General features: G+C 32.0%; 4 protein-coding genes across 4 annotated transcripts; 3 read left to right on the forward strand and 1 right to left on the reverse strand.

Annotated features, from left to right (window-relative positions):
* Positions 1–803: 803 nt before the first annotated feature.
* LOC127261953 (cytochrome c oxidase assembly protein COX11, mitochondrial) lies at positions 804–4,644 on the reverse strand. The gene is made up of 8 exons (XM_051290395.1): positions 4,316–4,644; positions 4,062–4,158; positions 3,292–3,619; positions 3,098–3,150; positions 2,681–2,753; positions 2,284–2,388; positions 1,340–1,420; positions 804–1,260 (listed from the first exon to the last, which is right to left on the reverse strand). Exons 2-8 carry the CDS (start codon positions 4,154–4,156, stop codon positions 1,156–1,158), a joined length of 840 nt encoding a protein of 279 aa, XP_051146352.1. The 5' UTR covers positions 4,157–4,158; positions 4,316–4,644; the 3' UTR covers positions 804–1,155.
* Positions 4,645–6,030: 1,386 nt separating this feature from the next.
* On the forward strand, positions 6,031–6,809 carry LOC127262686 (protein OPI10 homolog). Its single transcript, XM_051291487.1, has one exon. It carries the CDS (start codon positions 6,237–6,239, stop codon positions 6,807–6,809), a length of 573 nt encoding a protein of 190 aa, XP_051147444.1. The 5' UTR covers positions 6,031–6,236.
* Positions 6,810–9,443: 2,634 nt separating this feature from the next.
* On the forward strand, positions 9,444–11,568 carry LOC127262685 (L-tryptophan--pyruvate aminotransferase 1-like). The gene is made up of 4 exons (XM_051291486.1): positions 9,444–9,743; positions 10,364–10,650; positions 10,871–11,172; positions 11,276–11,568. The coding sequence occupies exons 1-4, from the start codon at positions 9,444–9,446 to the stop codon at positions 11,464–11,466; spliced, it is 1,080 nt and encodes a 359-aa protein (XP_051147443.1). The 3' UTR covers positions 11,467–11,568.
* Positions 11,569–13,450: 1,882 nt separating this feature from the next.
* LOC127262687 (ethylene-responsive transcription factor 1B-like) lies at positions 13,451–13,960 on the forward strand. The gene has a single exon (XM_051291488.1). It carries the CDS (start codon positions 13,474–13,476, stop codon positions 13,912–13,914), a length of 441 nt encoding a protein of 146 aa, XP_051147445.1. The 5' UTR covers positions 13,451–13,473; the 3' UTR covers positions 13,915–13,960.
* Positions 13,961–15,493: the final 1,533 nt, after the last annotated feature.

Here is a 15,493-nt window from a genome sequence, read left to right on the forward strand (position 1 = left end):
ATTATTAATATTTTTATTGATTATTTTGATACAGAAAACACAAAAGAAATTTTCAAGCATTTTTCGAGTAGTGTTAGCAACTTTCAATCTAACGGTGAGATTTGTAATCAGATATTTGTAGTTCGACCAGAATTTTACCTAAGGATTTTTGTTGGTTGATATAATGGTGATTAGGAAGTGTTTGCATTATTGAAAGACTCTTATATACAATTTGATCGTAAATAGATTTTCACCTTTGGTCTAGCTACCCGTAATTTTTTTTTATTTAAGGTTTTTCAAATTAAGATTAATTATATTTCTTTTGTATTTTATTTGTCAATATAATTTGGTATCGTTCTCCGTATTATTGCAAAGGGATTGTGTTTTTTTATTAATATATAGTGAAATTTCTACTAAAGCCTATTTTAGTGAAGTTTAAGAAAAATAAATATTTAGATGATTGAGAATATTTTTGAAAATTCAATTAAAAATAAAAATAAATGAATGAGAAAAATATAATAAAATTAGTTGCATTTTTATTATTCTTAAAATGCCTTGTGATATATATATATATGATATATGATATGATAGAGATATTTTTTAAAAATATATGTATATATATTGAAAAATAATACCAAAAACTCCAAAAGTTAAATGTAAAGCCCCACATACTAGAATTTTGATGTACAACAATTTGATTTATTTTTTTATATATTATTACATTTAAAATACCACATTAATATATATATATATATATTAAAAAATTTGAATAAATGTTTTTATATATAAATGTGTTACTTATATACATTTATCAATATTTTCAACAGTTGAGATTCTATGAAAGCCCACATAAATTTATATTCCATAGTCACAACTTTGAAAATCATGTAAATTGACATCTATTCGATTATCTCCCGGCCTAGAATGGCCAATGAATGAATACATAATAATAATAATAGTAATATTTATTTCATCACCTAAGAAATACAGAGCTCAACAAAACGTTACCATGGCTGCTGTTATCATTTTGAGAATGGCTCCCCCAACGGATGAGATAATCTTCATCTTCCCTGTGAGTGAGAGAGACTACACAATATCTATATATATATAGATAGGGAGGAGCTGTTAGTAAACAAGAGCAGAGCGAATAGTAGTAGTAGTCACAAATTTATTTATTTATTTTTCTTCGGAAACTTTAAAGAATGTGTAGGACAAGATCAAGTTGTTGATGCCATCCATTTTCGGATCCGTCTCAAACTCAGGGTCTATGTAAAAGAAGACCTGGATATACCACCATACCAGCTTGATTAATATTAGCAACATTGATGCAGGCTTGGAAGAGAGGCGAAACAACACTCACCGGCATGTCGATCTGTTCCCCAGGAAGAAGACGCTGCTCCTCGAAGCAAAAGCACTGTATTTTGTTGAAATATATGGCTGCCTGCATGAATTTTCGAGGGCACATAAGAAATCTCAAAAGGTTAGCATATGTTGTAGTGTTCAAGTAACAAAATGATTATCTTGGTTGGATCATCAAATGAAATATTATAATAAACTGATAATCTGAATGATGACTCAAGTAGATGTCGATATAGATGGGAAAAATGGGTAAGCAATGTTCAGTTATGTCCACGTAACTAAAATTTAATGTAATCACCTGAAAATGTATTTTATAAACTAGAATATCCATCCCAATAACCATGGCCACTAGAATGGTTTGAGCAAATATTTTTCAATCAGCCTAGGCAGTGTAGAGTAGCATCATTCTAACTTCTAAAGGTCAAATGATACATATCGTGCTTAAGATTATATATACATATATATATGTATAGATTATACATGTGATTTCTTCCTGGAGTCCTAGAAAAAACATTGCGCATCCCAGTTGTTTGATTATTATTACATTTGAAAGATAAACTGGATAAAATTGCCAATGAGTTATTTTACAACATCTTTAGAAAATGAGTACTCAATGAAGAAAACTGCAATGTGTGTAATTATGTCACGATTTTTGTTTTTAACTTTATCCTATCCTCACTCAGTCATGGCATCTTGGCTCTTCGTCAAGTCTAAGGACTTGCATGAACCGAAGGTCCAAATTTCCAAGACAACAACCAAGTTATCTCCTCTTCAAACAAAGGAGGCACACAATGTATTTTAAGCATATTTCGATAGCTGAAATAACCAAAATAACTCCACACAGATAATGGTGCAAACAATTAGGACAGTAATGAAAATGGAAAAAGAAAGTATCCAGCCAAGTAATAATACACTTAAATGCCAAAAATGTATTAGGTTATTTACCTTCATCGGGGTAACATTGTAAGTAGAGACGCCTATTATTGGGGTTGAACTTTTATTTTCAGCAGTGTAAAATGCAAGGGCACTCTCCCCTGGCTTGACTCTCACCTATATTGGAAACAATATACTCGTGATAAACTATAAAAGGCATATACAATCATTTTTAACACTTCATGTCAAATTGAACTTGTATTTGTATAAGAGAAACACAATACTATTCAAATCAACAAAAACACACAGTTTCACAAACAAAAAAACTTGAATAATATATCAAAACATAGAAAATGTAGTGATAGTAAAGCTTCAAAAAGCATAGAATATGTCAGCATCAAATAAGTTTTGTAGTATGTAAACAAAATGTTATCTCTGTTGGAAAATGATAAGTTTGGGTAATAAACACCTCTCTTTGGGTTGGGATAAACTTCCAGGGCATCCCATCTGCAACATCAGCATTGAACTGCACAACAATCTCCCTGCAAGAACAAGAACTCATCCAAGTTTGAAAAAAGATAACAGTAGCCATGTAATTTTCACTTTCCCTATGTTAGAAAAAACTGATGCTCTGGTTGTTTGTGCTATCATACTTGCTTTCGCACTATACAATGTATAGTGAAGTATTTTTCCATTAAAAAGTACCCTATCCAAAAATTATTTCCACTAAAAATCCTATTTTTCATTCTAAAATTTCAAATCTAAAACACTTTATACTACATCCAAATACACCTCTATCTTTTACAATAAACCATGATATATTCTGTCATTTATTGAAAAAATAATAAATGGAACTGATCATATTTCCACCCAACAAAATTCATACCTAGACGTCACAGTACCATCCTTTGCATGCCGTGCAATCTTCTCCTCAACCCTCTGCAAAAAGATATAGATTGCATCGTATGAATCTTTCAACCTCTCCTTGAATGAATTCAATCTTCTCAGTTAGAGATTCCTAAAAACAAATGCATAAGAAAGAACTTGTAAAATGTATGGGACCAAATGAAACATTATCACCTCCAGGCGCTGAACAGTACCACCATAACCTGTAGCTTGACAGAACCTCCGATACAGCGGAACTGCAGCATAGCTACACCCCACCATTGCAAAAACCAATCCCGTCAAATACATAAGCATCTTCTTAGATTTCTTCTCTGTCACAGCATTAGTTGCATATTCTCGCCGACAATTAATAAAACATGAATTTGGCAAATTAAATCTCCTCAACTTTGTTCCATTATTTGACACAAAACCTCTATATCCAAACCCAAATACTGGCGGGTATATGTCACTCTTACTTGGACCTATAAAATTGCATCTCGAACTTACGGAGTCAAGCAAGGATCTGCATTGAAATGTACGGCGATAAACTCATCAGCTATAGAAAGAATAATTAAATTATCAATTATTCACAGTGGCCATAGAGAATTTACTGAAATCATGAATAGTGTGTTTGGATGTACTTTTCCACATTAACTAATTTTTACCACAAATAATCACATATCCTTCTTACATAAATATATACACATTCAACAGCTTTTTCTACAATCATTATCCTATGATCAAAATCAATTCCAAACTAATTCACACTAACTTACAGTCTTAAACTAATCTCAATCAGATAATCATCCTACAATAAGCTCTATCAAATCAAAGATACATATAAAAGACAAACACGTTACTAGTTAATATCGAAATCAATAAACAAATGCAATATTTTCACAGACGAAAATTCTGGGGAAAAAAAGCAGCAGTTGTAAAGAAAACTTTCCGGGAAGAATAATCACCTGGAGAAGGAAGCCTGAGACTGAGACTGAGCCTGAGTACGAAAACCACTGCTACAAGAATACAAATAGATTCCTCTACATGATCGGGAAAACATTTCTGAAAATTCATTTTACAAAAATTATGAGCTTCCTGCGAAGTGAACCCTCCAACAACAACAAAAGGAGACCTCCTTCAACAAAAAACCACTCTCTCACAAAATCTCAAATCCGAAAATCGTAACAAGCACTTCAAATTAAAACGAAGAGGAAAATACCGTATCAACAGCGACGGAAGAGCTCCCAATTCTATCAAGAAGAGAACCACCGGCGTCAACACTCGAATGCTGAGATGAATTCAGAGGTCAATTGGTATGCTTAGATGGCGGATACTGGTTGCTTGGGCAATAATCCTAACAACGGTGAATCGATCGAGTGGCTTCCCTCACTGTGAAAGTTGAGGCACTTCTCTTCGGTCGGCCTTAACGCTCACGAGCACAATCTTACCCAATTCGCTCTTTCTTAGAAAGATCGATTGCGTATTCCTCAGAAAACAAGCCGTAACTAAACCCCTCACCCCTGAGCGAGTTACTTCTCCGATTTCAGGGCAGGATTAATTTTTTGAAAATATATTTTATATTCACATTATTTTTATAAATTTTAAATATTAGAATTTAAAAATATAAATATAAAAAATGGCCTATATTAAAATTGTTAAAAGTAGATTGTATTTGTATTTGCAGGTGGACCGAACAATACCGGAACAAATATACAGGTGACCCAAAATTGGATCGATCAAACCGTTCAGGTCATCTGTCACGAATGGTTCGTCTAGTGTGATTTTCTTATCAGACTTGATTTGCAGGGTATTAGGTCCGTCCTAGCTACTCCCTCCAAATTTCAGTCCAATCCATATGTGGGTATAATCAATTGTAACAAAATTTGTGAAAATGGAAAAGATAGTGAAAAAAAAAAAGAAGATTTCATTATTCATTAAATTTGTTAAATGATGATATATTTGTGAATAAAATATAGTGTGAGCTATAGATATATTTGAAAAAAATAAAATTCTTAATATAATTGTGAGGAATAATGAATTGGTTGTGTTGATAGGATAACATTGTACGGGCAAAAAGAAGAGATATTAGTTCATTCTCAATTGGGTAGATTAGGAGTGAGTATCTTAAGGAAATAGGGTAGTCATTTATTGAGAATTGTGACTCTAATGCTGTTTTGAGATCCCGTGGATACATGGATGTTATTGATGATCGAACTAAGTTAACAATTGTTTTGTACTTTATGTTTTTGTGGTCACCAGTATGTTCATTCTCAATTCGATAGTTCAACAAATAATTAGTTTGAATTTACAATCTTACAGTAGAAGTTGTGTCTATGTTGATGATATGTTGTGCCGTGTTTTTAGTATTAAAATGTTAATTATGTTTATCTTTGAACGAATTTGAGATCAACAATAATAAAAATAATTAATTTTAATATAAAAAATTTGTTGATTTTGATTTTTTTTAATGGAATGAATTTATTTTAAAATAATAGTATTTTATTAAAATTAGTAATATAGTTTCATAAGAAATATAAGTTAATTAAAGATTAAAAATTGAATTGAAATATAATGAATTTATTTATTTTATATTTTTAAATAATTTATATATTTACATTAAATATCAATTATATAAATAATACATTATTGTCATTTTTTTTAATTTTTATACACGGGATTTACTATTTTACATTTAATTAATTAATTTATTTAATTCTTTTATACATAAAATAAAAAGTAATTTTGTCGATTGATAATTAAAAAATTAATTACTTAAAAAATATTTAAATACTAATTAGAACATTAAAAAATGTATCGTGATAGTATAAAAAATAATATTTTATATTAATAATATTTATAAAAAATTATACTAAACATAAACACATACATTATATCAACTCACCTTAAAAATCCAAAGTAGTTAAACCCTAACTTCAAATAAAATTTCTTAGGTTGAATGGGCCAGTATCCTCGGAGCTTGCTCAAGATTTTGCGAAACTTACACGGATGACAAAGCTGGACTTTTCTAGACTCTTCTATCCAAATTCCCCCAAGTTTCTTGTCATCCAACAGAAACCCTCTCCAAAATCGAATTCCTGACACGAAATCGAGCCAGCCAAGCCAAGCTAAGCCAATTGATCATGTTCGGCGTAGTCTTCCCCAACCGGAGTTTCCCTTTGGATATCTCCACCTTCGCCCAAATCGACACTACCCACTGGCTTCTCGACATGAATCACTTCGTCGGCGAATCATACGATTCCATCCGCGAAATCTGCATTTTCTTGCTCAACAGTTTCACACTCCCGCCGGATAAAGCCCTCGCCGTCTACATCCAGTCCCCCGGCAGCGCTTTTCTCTTCTGCGGCGCCGTCACGGTCTCCCGCCCATCCGCCGTGCTCTCGCTCCCCTGGCCGGAGCCAGGCAGCGCCGGCGTCCCGCAGCTGACGGCGGCCGATGCGCAGCCACTGTCGGCGAAGATCGGAGTGTCGGTGGAGGATCTGGCGGCGTTGCCCTCGCTCGACGTGGCGGCGGAACGGAGGATTGAGCGGCTGGCGTTGAAGGTTGGGGAGAATTTGTTCAATTTTATGCAGTCTTTCTGTGGGGTGGATGGGTCGAAGCTTGTTGTCCCCATGGATATATTGGACAGGTGGTTCAAGAAGTTCCAGGAGAGGGCTAAACGTGATCCAGAATACCTCAAAGGTTTTGCCTTGTAGAGTAATTTTGTGAGGTATGGATGGACAATGTTAACTCACTTGAAATCTTAATTTTGATAAAATCAAGAATAAAGTTTGGATAGGCCAATTGCTGTTGATAGAGCTGTAATGTAGTGTGCTGTATGCTTTATTTTGCATTGTTCGAAATCTTCAAGGATAAAAGCTCCCTTTTTTTTATCAATGTTAAACTACATTTTCGAGTTTAGTTGTAGTTCTTTGGTAATGGAATCAGTCACTTTAGTGTGAGAGAACTGCTGCAAAAATAGAATCTTTTGCGTGATGTTGGGAAAGTGTGGTTATGGTGTTATTGAGAAGGTGTGAACATGGCTTGGCTAAAACTACAGTTTTCAGTATACAGAAAATTGGGATTTTAGAGAGTGCAGTTTGTGCAGTAATTTGTTGGTTGATGTCTCCTTTATTTATTGCTTTAGGTGAATTTGAGTTCAGTTTATCGAAATCGTTTTCTAGTTGTGGATTTACTATGCATTTCCTTGTAGATTACCACTGCATGATAGTCAAGCTCATTCTCTCAGAGCTGAATGAGTATTTTGGTCGACAGATAAAATTTTGAAAAAAAATTATTGAACTTAAAAGTTTTCAGAACTTAGATAGAGTGCAATAGTTTTCTCCCCGGAAAATATCACATCCAAACAACTTAAAATATCGATCCAAAATTCATTTTCCACTTAAATTTTCGAACCCAAAACACAGTGACAAAAGTTAGTTTTTATCTTTTCTCTATTATTGTGATTTTAGGTATTAAGGTTAAACTAATTTTCTTGTGGGGAGATGGAGAATGAGTCCAAAGCTCATATCCGAAGATGGAAGAACTCCCGCTTGATCTTATGTTCATTAAGCGTGATAAAATTATAGTTTAGTTACAACATCAGTTTATATGTATTTCACTCAACTTTTGTATTCGACTAAACACTATTCAAGATTCTGATAAGTACAATGGATGATGCTGTGAGTTAGAATTTCTTCTTGAATAGAATAGAGTAAAATGATTCGGTTGTTACGCGTTGTTAATCGAGGATGTATCTCATTGTTACCCGTTGTTTTCTCGGGACAAGTTTATTTTGCCGGACATTGAGTATTAGAGGAACTTGTTGATTGTCGGACCGATGATGGGAAGAGTTGGTTAAATAAAAGGTTAGGTTCCTTCCTTTGTGGCTCTCTAGTCTGTACATAATGTGAGCTTGCTGTAAATTAAAAGATAATAAATTTATGTAAAAATTAAAGAATATTTTGTTATTTTCATCTGTGTGTTGTGTTTTGGTGTGTGTCATTCCTTTACATTTTTATACATTATATTTTATTAATAAATATGAGAATTCACAACAACTATTTTATTGAACCTGATAGTTTGCAAACTAAGATCACTAAGACAAGTCAATTTTAGGTGAATCATGTATGTATGACAAGTAAGATTTGAAGGCGGATTTGAAACTCAAATCATCATTTTCAAATAATGTATTAGCTTGATTGTATTATACTTTTATCGATGATTTGGGCCTCCAATTTGTATGATCCATTCATTTCTTTTGGGCCGATCACTCCTTATTGGGCCGGATCATCTCTCTTCTTGAATCACGTCACATTTATTTTGGTCGAATCCGTCTATTCTTTTTATTCATTTTTGGGTCAAACAGCCCATGAATAACATAGGGATCGATCTAGTACATATATTATTCAATTTTACAGTTGTCGATTTTTATATAATAAATACTTATCACTAATATAAAATATGTCTGAAAAAAAGGAAAATATATATAATTGTGGATTGTAGAGATATTATAAAATTTGCAGTAGAATTAATAAATCTCATTGAATTAATATAATGTCATTGAAATTCACCTACCAAATGTAAATATATATATATAACTTAATATTAAGGAAATAAAATAAAATTGTTGCCATTCAGTTGATGCAATATTACAAGAATTAAAATTAGCAGTATCCCACATTCCAATTCTAAGTATAATATTTATAATAAAATTTAAAGTCGACAATGAACGTTATGTAATTTGAAAATACAGTCAAGATTTAAAATATGAAATACAATGAATCTCAAACTTTGCAAAAAATTTGTTACTATTTTTATATATTTGTTTTTCCTTAAAAGAATATACTAAAGTTTATTAAAAGTGTAAGAAATTGGCTATAAAATACACACGTGAGAAGGATTTAAACAGACAGTCCTTTTTATATTAGTAGTGATTCGAAAGGTTTGCTCCCAAAAGAGAAATAAAAATTAATGTGTCTTCTCAAAGAGAAACTGCTGGCCAATGGCAACTCCAAGAATTTGTCTGAAACCAATGGCTCCACCATAGCCCACCAACACGAAACCCTAATCAATCTTGATGTGTACGTATAAACACACACATATATATATATATATGGCCGCGCATTGGCGTTAACACATAATTTTGTGCTATATAGAAGCATATGTTGTACTTATATATTTTTTTTTGTAATGAAATTATATCATGAGTTATTAAATATGTATAATCTTATTGTATATGTGCTGAATGTCATACTGATTCGACTCAGTCAGCATAGAAATCAGAACGTATATATATATACATGCTTATTTTTATTTTTATGGTAATTTTGTTCAGGGGCGATCCAAGAATGTACGAGGCCTATTGGAAAGAAATCGGAGAGAAGTGCGACGTGAGCATCACAATCCCTATAAATCAATCCATGAGTTATTTTGCCAATTCCAAAAGCTTTTGTTGGTTTTTGGAGCCAAAGCTCGAGGAACAAATCAAGAGGGTTCATACTATTGTTGGCAATGCTGTAGTAGAAGATCGATACATTATTGTTGGGACAGGATCAAGTCAACTTATTCTCGCGGCAATGTACGCCCTCTCGGATCGACTGAATCATCCTAATCCTATCGATGTTGTCGCCGCCACTCCGGCTTATTCGGTTAGCACTTGATGCCCTTAACTTATTATTATGTACAAGGATCATTTTTAAATTTTGTGAAGATGTGAAATAAATTTAAGACTCCTAGTCTATGTCATAATTTGAAAATTTTTAGATTGATATATTTAGTTTGTAGGTGTTGAGGAAATAAGGAAAGAAAACTATGTTAATTGTAATTTTATATATTGTATGTATCCAATTTAAAAACTTTGGGTTTTATAGTTCTTAGAATAAGAAAACTATTAATTGAGTTTTGTGAGTGTTAATTATAATTTGAAAATTTAAATATTTAGCCCTAGTACCCATAAACATAATTATGTTATACTTGGGGAAATTAATTACATACTTAATCTTGTATACAAAGTCAATTATCATTCTTATTTTGTATATTACTAATTCACATATAAATCTTTTTTTATTTTTTATTTTTTTATTTTTATGTATAATTGACCATAAGTATACAACTGAATTTGCATTTAAACGACTATATACAAACCAAAAAATTTCAAGATTAATAAGTTTCGATTGAAGTCCAAAGTATTATACTGACAATTTTATTTATTTTTATGTATAACATTAGTCTCTATACTAATTAAGTCTAGTTTCGATCGTTTTTGCAGTCGTATTCGGAGATGGTTACTTTCTTGCAATCGGGGCTACTAAAATGGTCGGGCGATGCTCGTCGCTACGACAAAGATGGACCGTATATAGAGATGATCACGTCTCCGAATAATCCAGATGGTACTATCAGAGAGCCTGTGGTGTCTAACCACAAAGGAAAAGGCATGACTGTTCATGATCTTGCTTACTATTGGCCTCAATACACTTCCATCACTTCCCCGGCCGATCAAGAAATTATGCTCTTCACTCTCTCCAAATGCTCGGGCCATGCTGGATCGCGTATTGGGTATATTTAATTTTTCGAAAAAATTGCTTATAACTTATGAAACTTCTTTGTAGTTTTGAAAATATTGCGCAAAATCCTCTAAAGTGAGATCTTGTGCAATTTTTTGAATCATGCAATTTTTAAATAGAATAATGCAGACTTTTCGCCTATTTTTTTTTCCATGGATTTCTTAAGAAATAATGTGGTTTGATTTTTATTTTTTTTTTTAACTTTGTTAAAGGTGGGCACTTGTGAAGGATGAAACTACAGCGAAAAAAATGATGAACTTCTTGGTGCTGAGTTCCATTGGAGTGTCGAAAGAGTCGCAGCTCCGAGCTGCTAAAGTGCTGGAAACCATTAATCTGAGTTGCCAAAGTGACAAGCCATTTGAGGTCGAGAATTTCTTCGAGTACAGCTATGGAGTCTTGGCACAAAGGTGGAATAGTCTTCGAGATGTCATTGCCAAGAACAAAGTCTTCAGTGCCCCCAAATACCCCATTCACTACTGCAATTTCTTCAAAAAATTCACCCATCCATGCCCCGGTATACGTCCTTACTAATTCACTATTACTAATTTCTTACAACCTTAATCCACAGAACATATAGATATATATATATGATCATCGATCTACTTGTCTTTTGGCAGCATTTGTGTGGCTGAAATGCAAAAATGGCGTCGACTGCGCAAATTTGCTGAGGGAGTATAAGATTTTGGCGAGAAGTGGCGCGCGATTTGGCAGCGAGGCAGAGTATGTGAGAGCGAGCATGCTGGGGTTAGATGAGGAGTTCGACTTGTTCTTGGAGAGGCTCTCAGCTATAGATTTACTTGATGGATGAATGAGTGAGAAGAGCTTTTAATTAAGTATTTTGGATTATGCATGATTAGTAAAAGTACTATGTTCTTTTCATATATATGATTAGTGCAATATATATATATATATATATATCGAGCTTTTGATCATTGTCGAATTGGAATTTGGAGAGATGATGACAAACTACTTTATGTGATCTTTTTTGACTAATACATATTCTTGTGGTTTTGTTAGCATTCATTACATTGTTGTGTAATTACTATAACTTTTAATTAATTAATGTTGGTAATCCGTTTAATGTTTTACTACGATCGATTGTTGAGAATTTAATTTATGACTAAATTGATAATTTTTCGAACCCGGTAACTTAGTGTGCCTTAACTTAGTGTGCCTTGCCTTATTTATTATATTGTTTATTTTTATTTTATTTATTATCTCACGTTATATTGAATTATTTTCGATTGAACTTAGTACCTTGCAAGTTAGATCGGACACCAGAGCCCTAAAATAATGTAGGTTGGCCGATAATTTATTAAATCTATTAAAATACAAGTTTAAATAATTAGCCAATTCATGTGGAATGCGGATTGCCGTGTTCGGTTATATAATTTAATACATTATATTATATATTTTATAATATAGTTATTATTATCCCAAAATATTATTTTGTGACAAAATCTCTTCAAGTCCAGATTGGAGAAATATGGGCGGTTCGACCGCTTCAACCCACAGAAAGAAACCAGACGGCCCGACCGGTTCAGCCCGTCTGCGTGAACCACGGTCCAGGAAAGAGATCTGATTCAGGACCAGTCCGAAGGCGTCTTTTTTAATTTAAAATTACTCTTTTTTCCTCTTTGAATTGGATACAAATTCAAGTTTATTGTGTTTTTTTGGGTTTTTGGACAGATTTCTACTCTAATTTTATTTTACATTCAAAATATTTCTACAAAATATTTATAAATATAATTAATTATTTATTTAATATTATTTCAACAATTTATACAAATTGTGCGTTCAACAATTTATACAAATCGTGCAACACTAGCATTTATTTATATCACATCAAACTACCATTGTTCCATCAAACTCAAAAACCCAAACCCACAGTATTAAAATTTTCCATTATTCCATTGCTATATTTGAAAGAGTAAAAAAAAAAATATATATATATATATAACTATTCTTTTACATTCAATATTTGTTTTTTTCAAAAAAAACATCATTAATTTTATTATATATTTTATTAATTATTAACTAAATTTTTAAAATATTTTCTTTTTATTTTTTAATAAAAATATCCATTTTTTTTTTAATGGCGGCGGTATAAATTAATGGCACATTGGTTGCCGCACTATACCGATCAAAGCCAAAAATTAATTTAAACATTCCCAACCGACAGTTCAATTATAAAAGGCTTTTCTTAATTAGTCATTACAAGACATGTACAGTTGAGTTCAGACAGGATGCATAAAATATTCATGCCCTGAACGACGACTCTGCTACAGGCTGTCTTATTTTTTGGAGTACTGATTCCTATTCCCAGAATTTGTCATTTTACTTGCAAAATTTGTGGAATTCTAGAAAATTATTTAGTAAAACTTTGATCTATCATTGACCTAATTTAAAAAATTCAATTAAGTTTTCTCTAAATGTGCAACTTGCCCTAGAATCTAGGGTTTCACTATCAAATAACCTTAGAGCTTATTTTAGTTTATTCTGATTCCTGGGAGATATTAGTGATTTTTTTTTTAAAAAAAAATTATTTTAATAAAGATAATTTTATTTTATTTTTTATAAACAGTGAATTTAGTTTTATTAATGCAAGTTAATCTGCAATTTACATACCCTATACAGATCTCATTCCTCTTCCCACTGCAAGTATTTATTCATGTCTGTATCTGTCCCTTAATTGCCAATGGCACAACAAGACCATGGATTCATCTTCTCAAACCAAGCAAGAATTAAATCAAACCTTCATCTCATTCAAATTCCAAACCCTAACAGTAGGGGAATCTTCACCATCGAATTATAAATGCGAAAAAAACATGTCGAAAAGCCACAAACAAGGAAAACAGATCACTACATCGGAGTCAGAAAGAGGCCATGGGGAAAGTTCGCCGCAGAAATAAGAGATTCGACGAGGCATGGGATTAGGGTTTGGCTCGGAACATTCGATACTGCAGAAGATGCACCCATGGCCTACGACCAAGCCGCGGTCGCAATGAGAGGTCCTTCAGTTGTAATGAATTTCCCATTGGAAAAAGTGTTGGAATCTCTTGCGCAGATGAACTACAGCTGTAAGAAGGGCTCGTCGCCGGCGAAGGCCTTAAAGGATTCCCATAAAATGATAAGTAGATCAACCAACAGAAGGAGACAAGAGGTTATGGAAATGGATAAGGGTTTGGTAGTTCTTGAGGAATTGGGATCAGATTTATTGGATGAGCTTTTGTCCAACACTTTGCCAAGTAATTAAAAATAAATCAAACAAGTTTATTTTTGTTCATTTGATTTCATTTGTGTTCTTGGGTTTAGAAGATTTTGAGTTTCATGTCATTCAATCCGTCTACTTAATATTATTTCTAGCTATTTTATTTTATGTGTATATAATTAGGAGTTTGTGAAATATAAATAGAGAGCAATGTCTTTTTCTATTTCTATTTCGAGCTACCAAATGGACATCATTGTGGTTAATTATTGAAGTGCAAATCATTGAGATACATATGATATTATTGAGATTGAAATGTTGATCTTGTAGAGGCAATATACACACATGCACACATAAGCATCACTATACCAATCTCACCAATAAAGACACATTCTCAGGAACTAGCTTATGAATCCTCGAGGGCAAAATGCCTGTAAATTTTTAGATATTTAATAAATAAATATATAATATATACTAATATTAATGAGAACTCAATAAGTTGATATATTAACCTATAAATAGTATGCTATTCTATACATTTTCCTTTTTTTTTTTTTTTTGGCCAAATCTCTAATATTATTCAACCCGAGAAAAGTGGAAATGATTTAATAAATGTAATGATAATTCTTAAAGTTGTTCTTTTAATTCATATTTATTCTTTGAACTGAAATCATTCGGATATAATTTCGTCTATTTTATTGGATTTATCTTTGTACAATAACAAACACAATGACAAAAAAAAGACAATATATAGACATAAAAGAAAGAAGAAATTCATATTTTTCCCTTGAGTTAAAGTTTATTATTAATATATAATGTATTACTCCCTCCGTTCCAAATAATTATTGTATAATAAAAATAATTATAGATTAAAATTGAGATAACTGATTAGTATTATTAAAATTAAAAAAATTATAAATTAAAATTTTTAAAATAAGATTAAAATGTATTATTACTTTAAAAAAAAAGAAAAATGATAAAATAAATGAGGCAGACGAAAATAGAAAGATGGACATGACAAGTGGGCGAATGAGGTATTATATTTATAGCTAGATTTATTGGTACAAATTATTATAAATAAAAATAGTATAGAATAATGGGTTTGGGGCCAAGTCCTTCTATGCACACTCCACTGTTTTGTTGTTTTTGTGCAATTCTAACAATCTGAGGACCTAAAGATTTTTATATCATATGCCAAAATTGAAAGAAAGGATTTTTGTATTAATACTGTTAATTAAGAAATAATCTTCACAATGGTTTGACTGGAATTCTGCTGCAAGAACTCTATTGGATCCACGATTGATGTTGACATTGAAGACCCATCCAACGAGTTTGGATCGGATGCAACAACGGAGCAGGGCTTGCCAAATAAGAAAGATACATAAATATGTTTGTTTTGTTAAACTTGAGGTAATTAAAACTTAAAAACAACATATCTAACAAGGCAAAAGTTTCAAGACCTTTTAGCAGATGTAGTATAAAGAAAGATCATCATTGTCGTCACCAACAAGAGTTATCCCTCGCGGCCTGACAAAACTGATATATATATTTTTTTTTATGATGTGAGAATCAACAATTGTTATTCGTTGAATGTACTTTGGATAAATTTTTAGTCGAATTTAATAGC

Source organism: Andrographis paniculata, unplaced genomic scaffold (genome assembly GCF_009805555.1).
Source record: "Andrographis paniculata isolate CXL003 unplaced genomic scaffold, ASM980555v1 Contig65END, whole genome shotgun sequence".
In the NCBI taxonomy this organism is placed as follows: Eukaryota; Viridiplantae; Streptophyta; class Magnoliopsida; order Lamiales; family Acanthaceae; genus Andrographis; species Andrographis paniculata.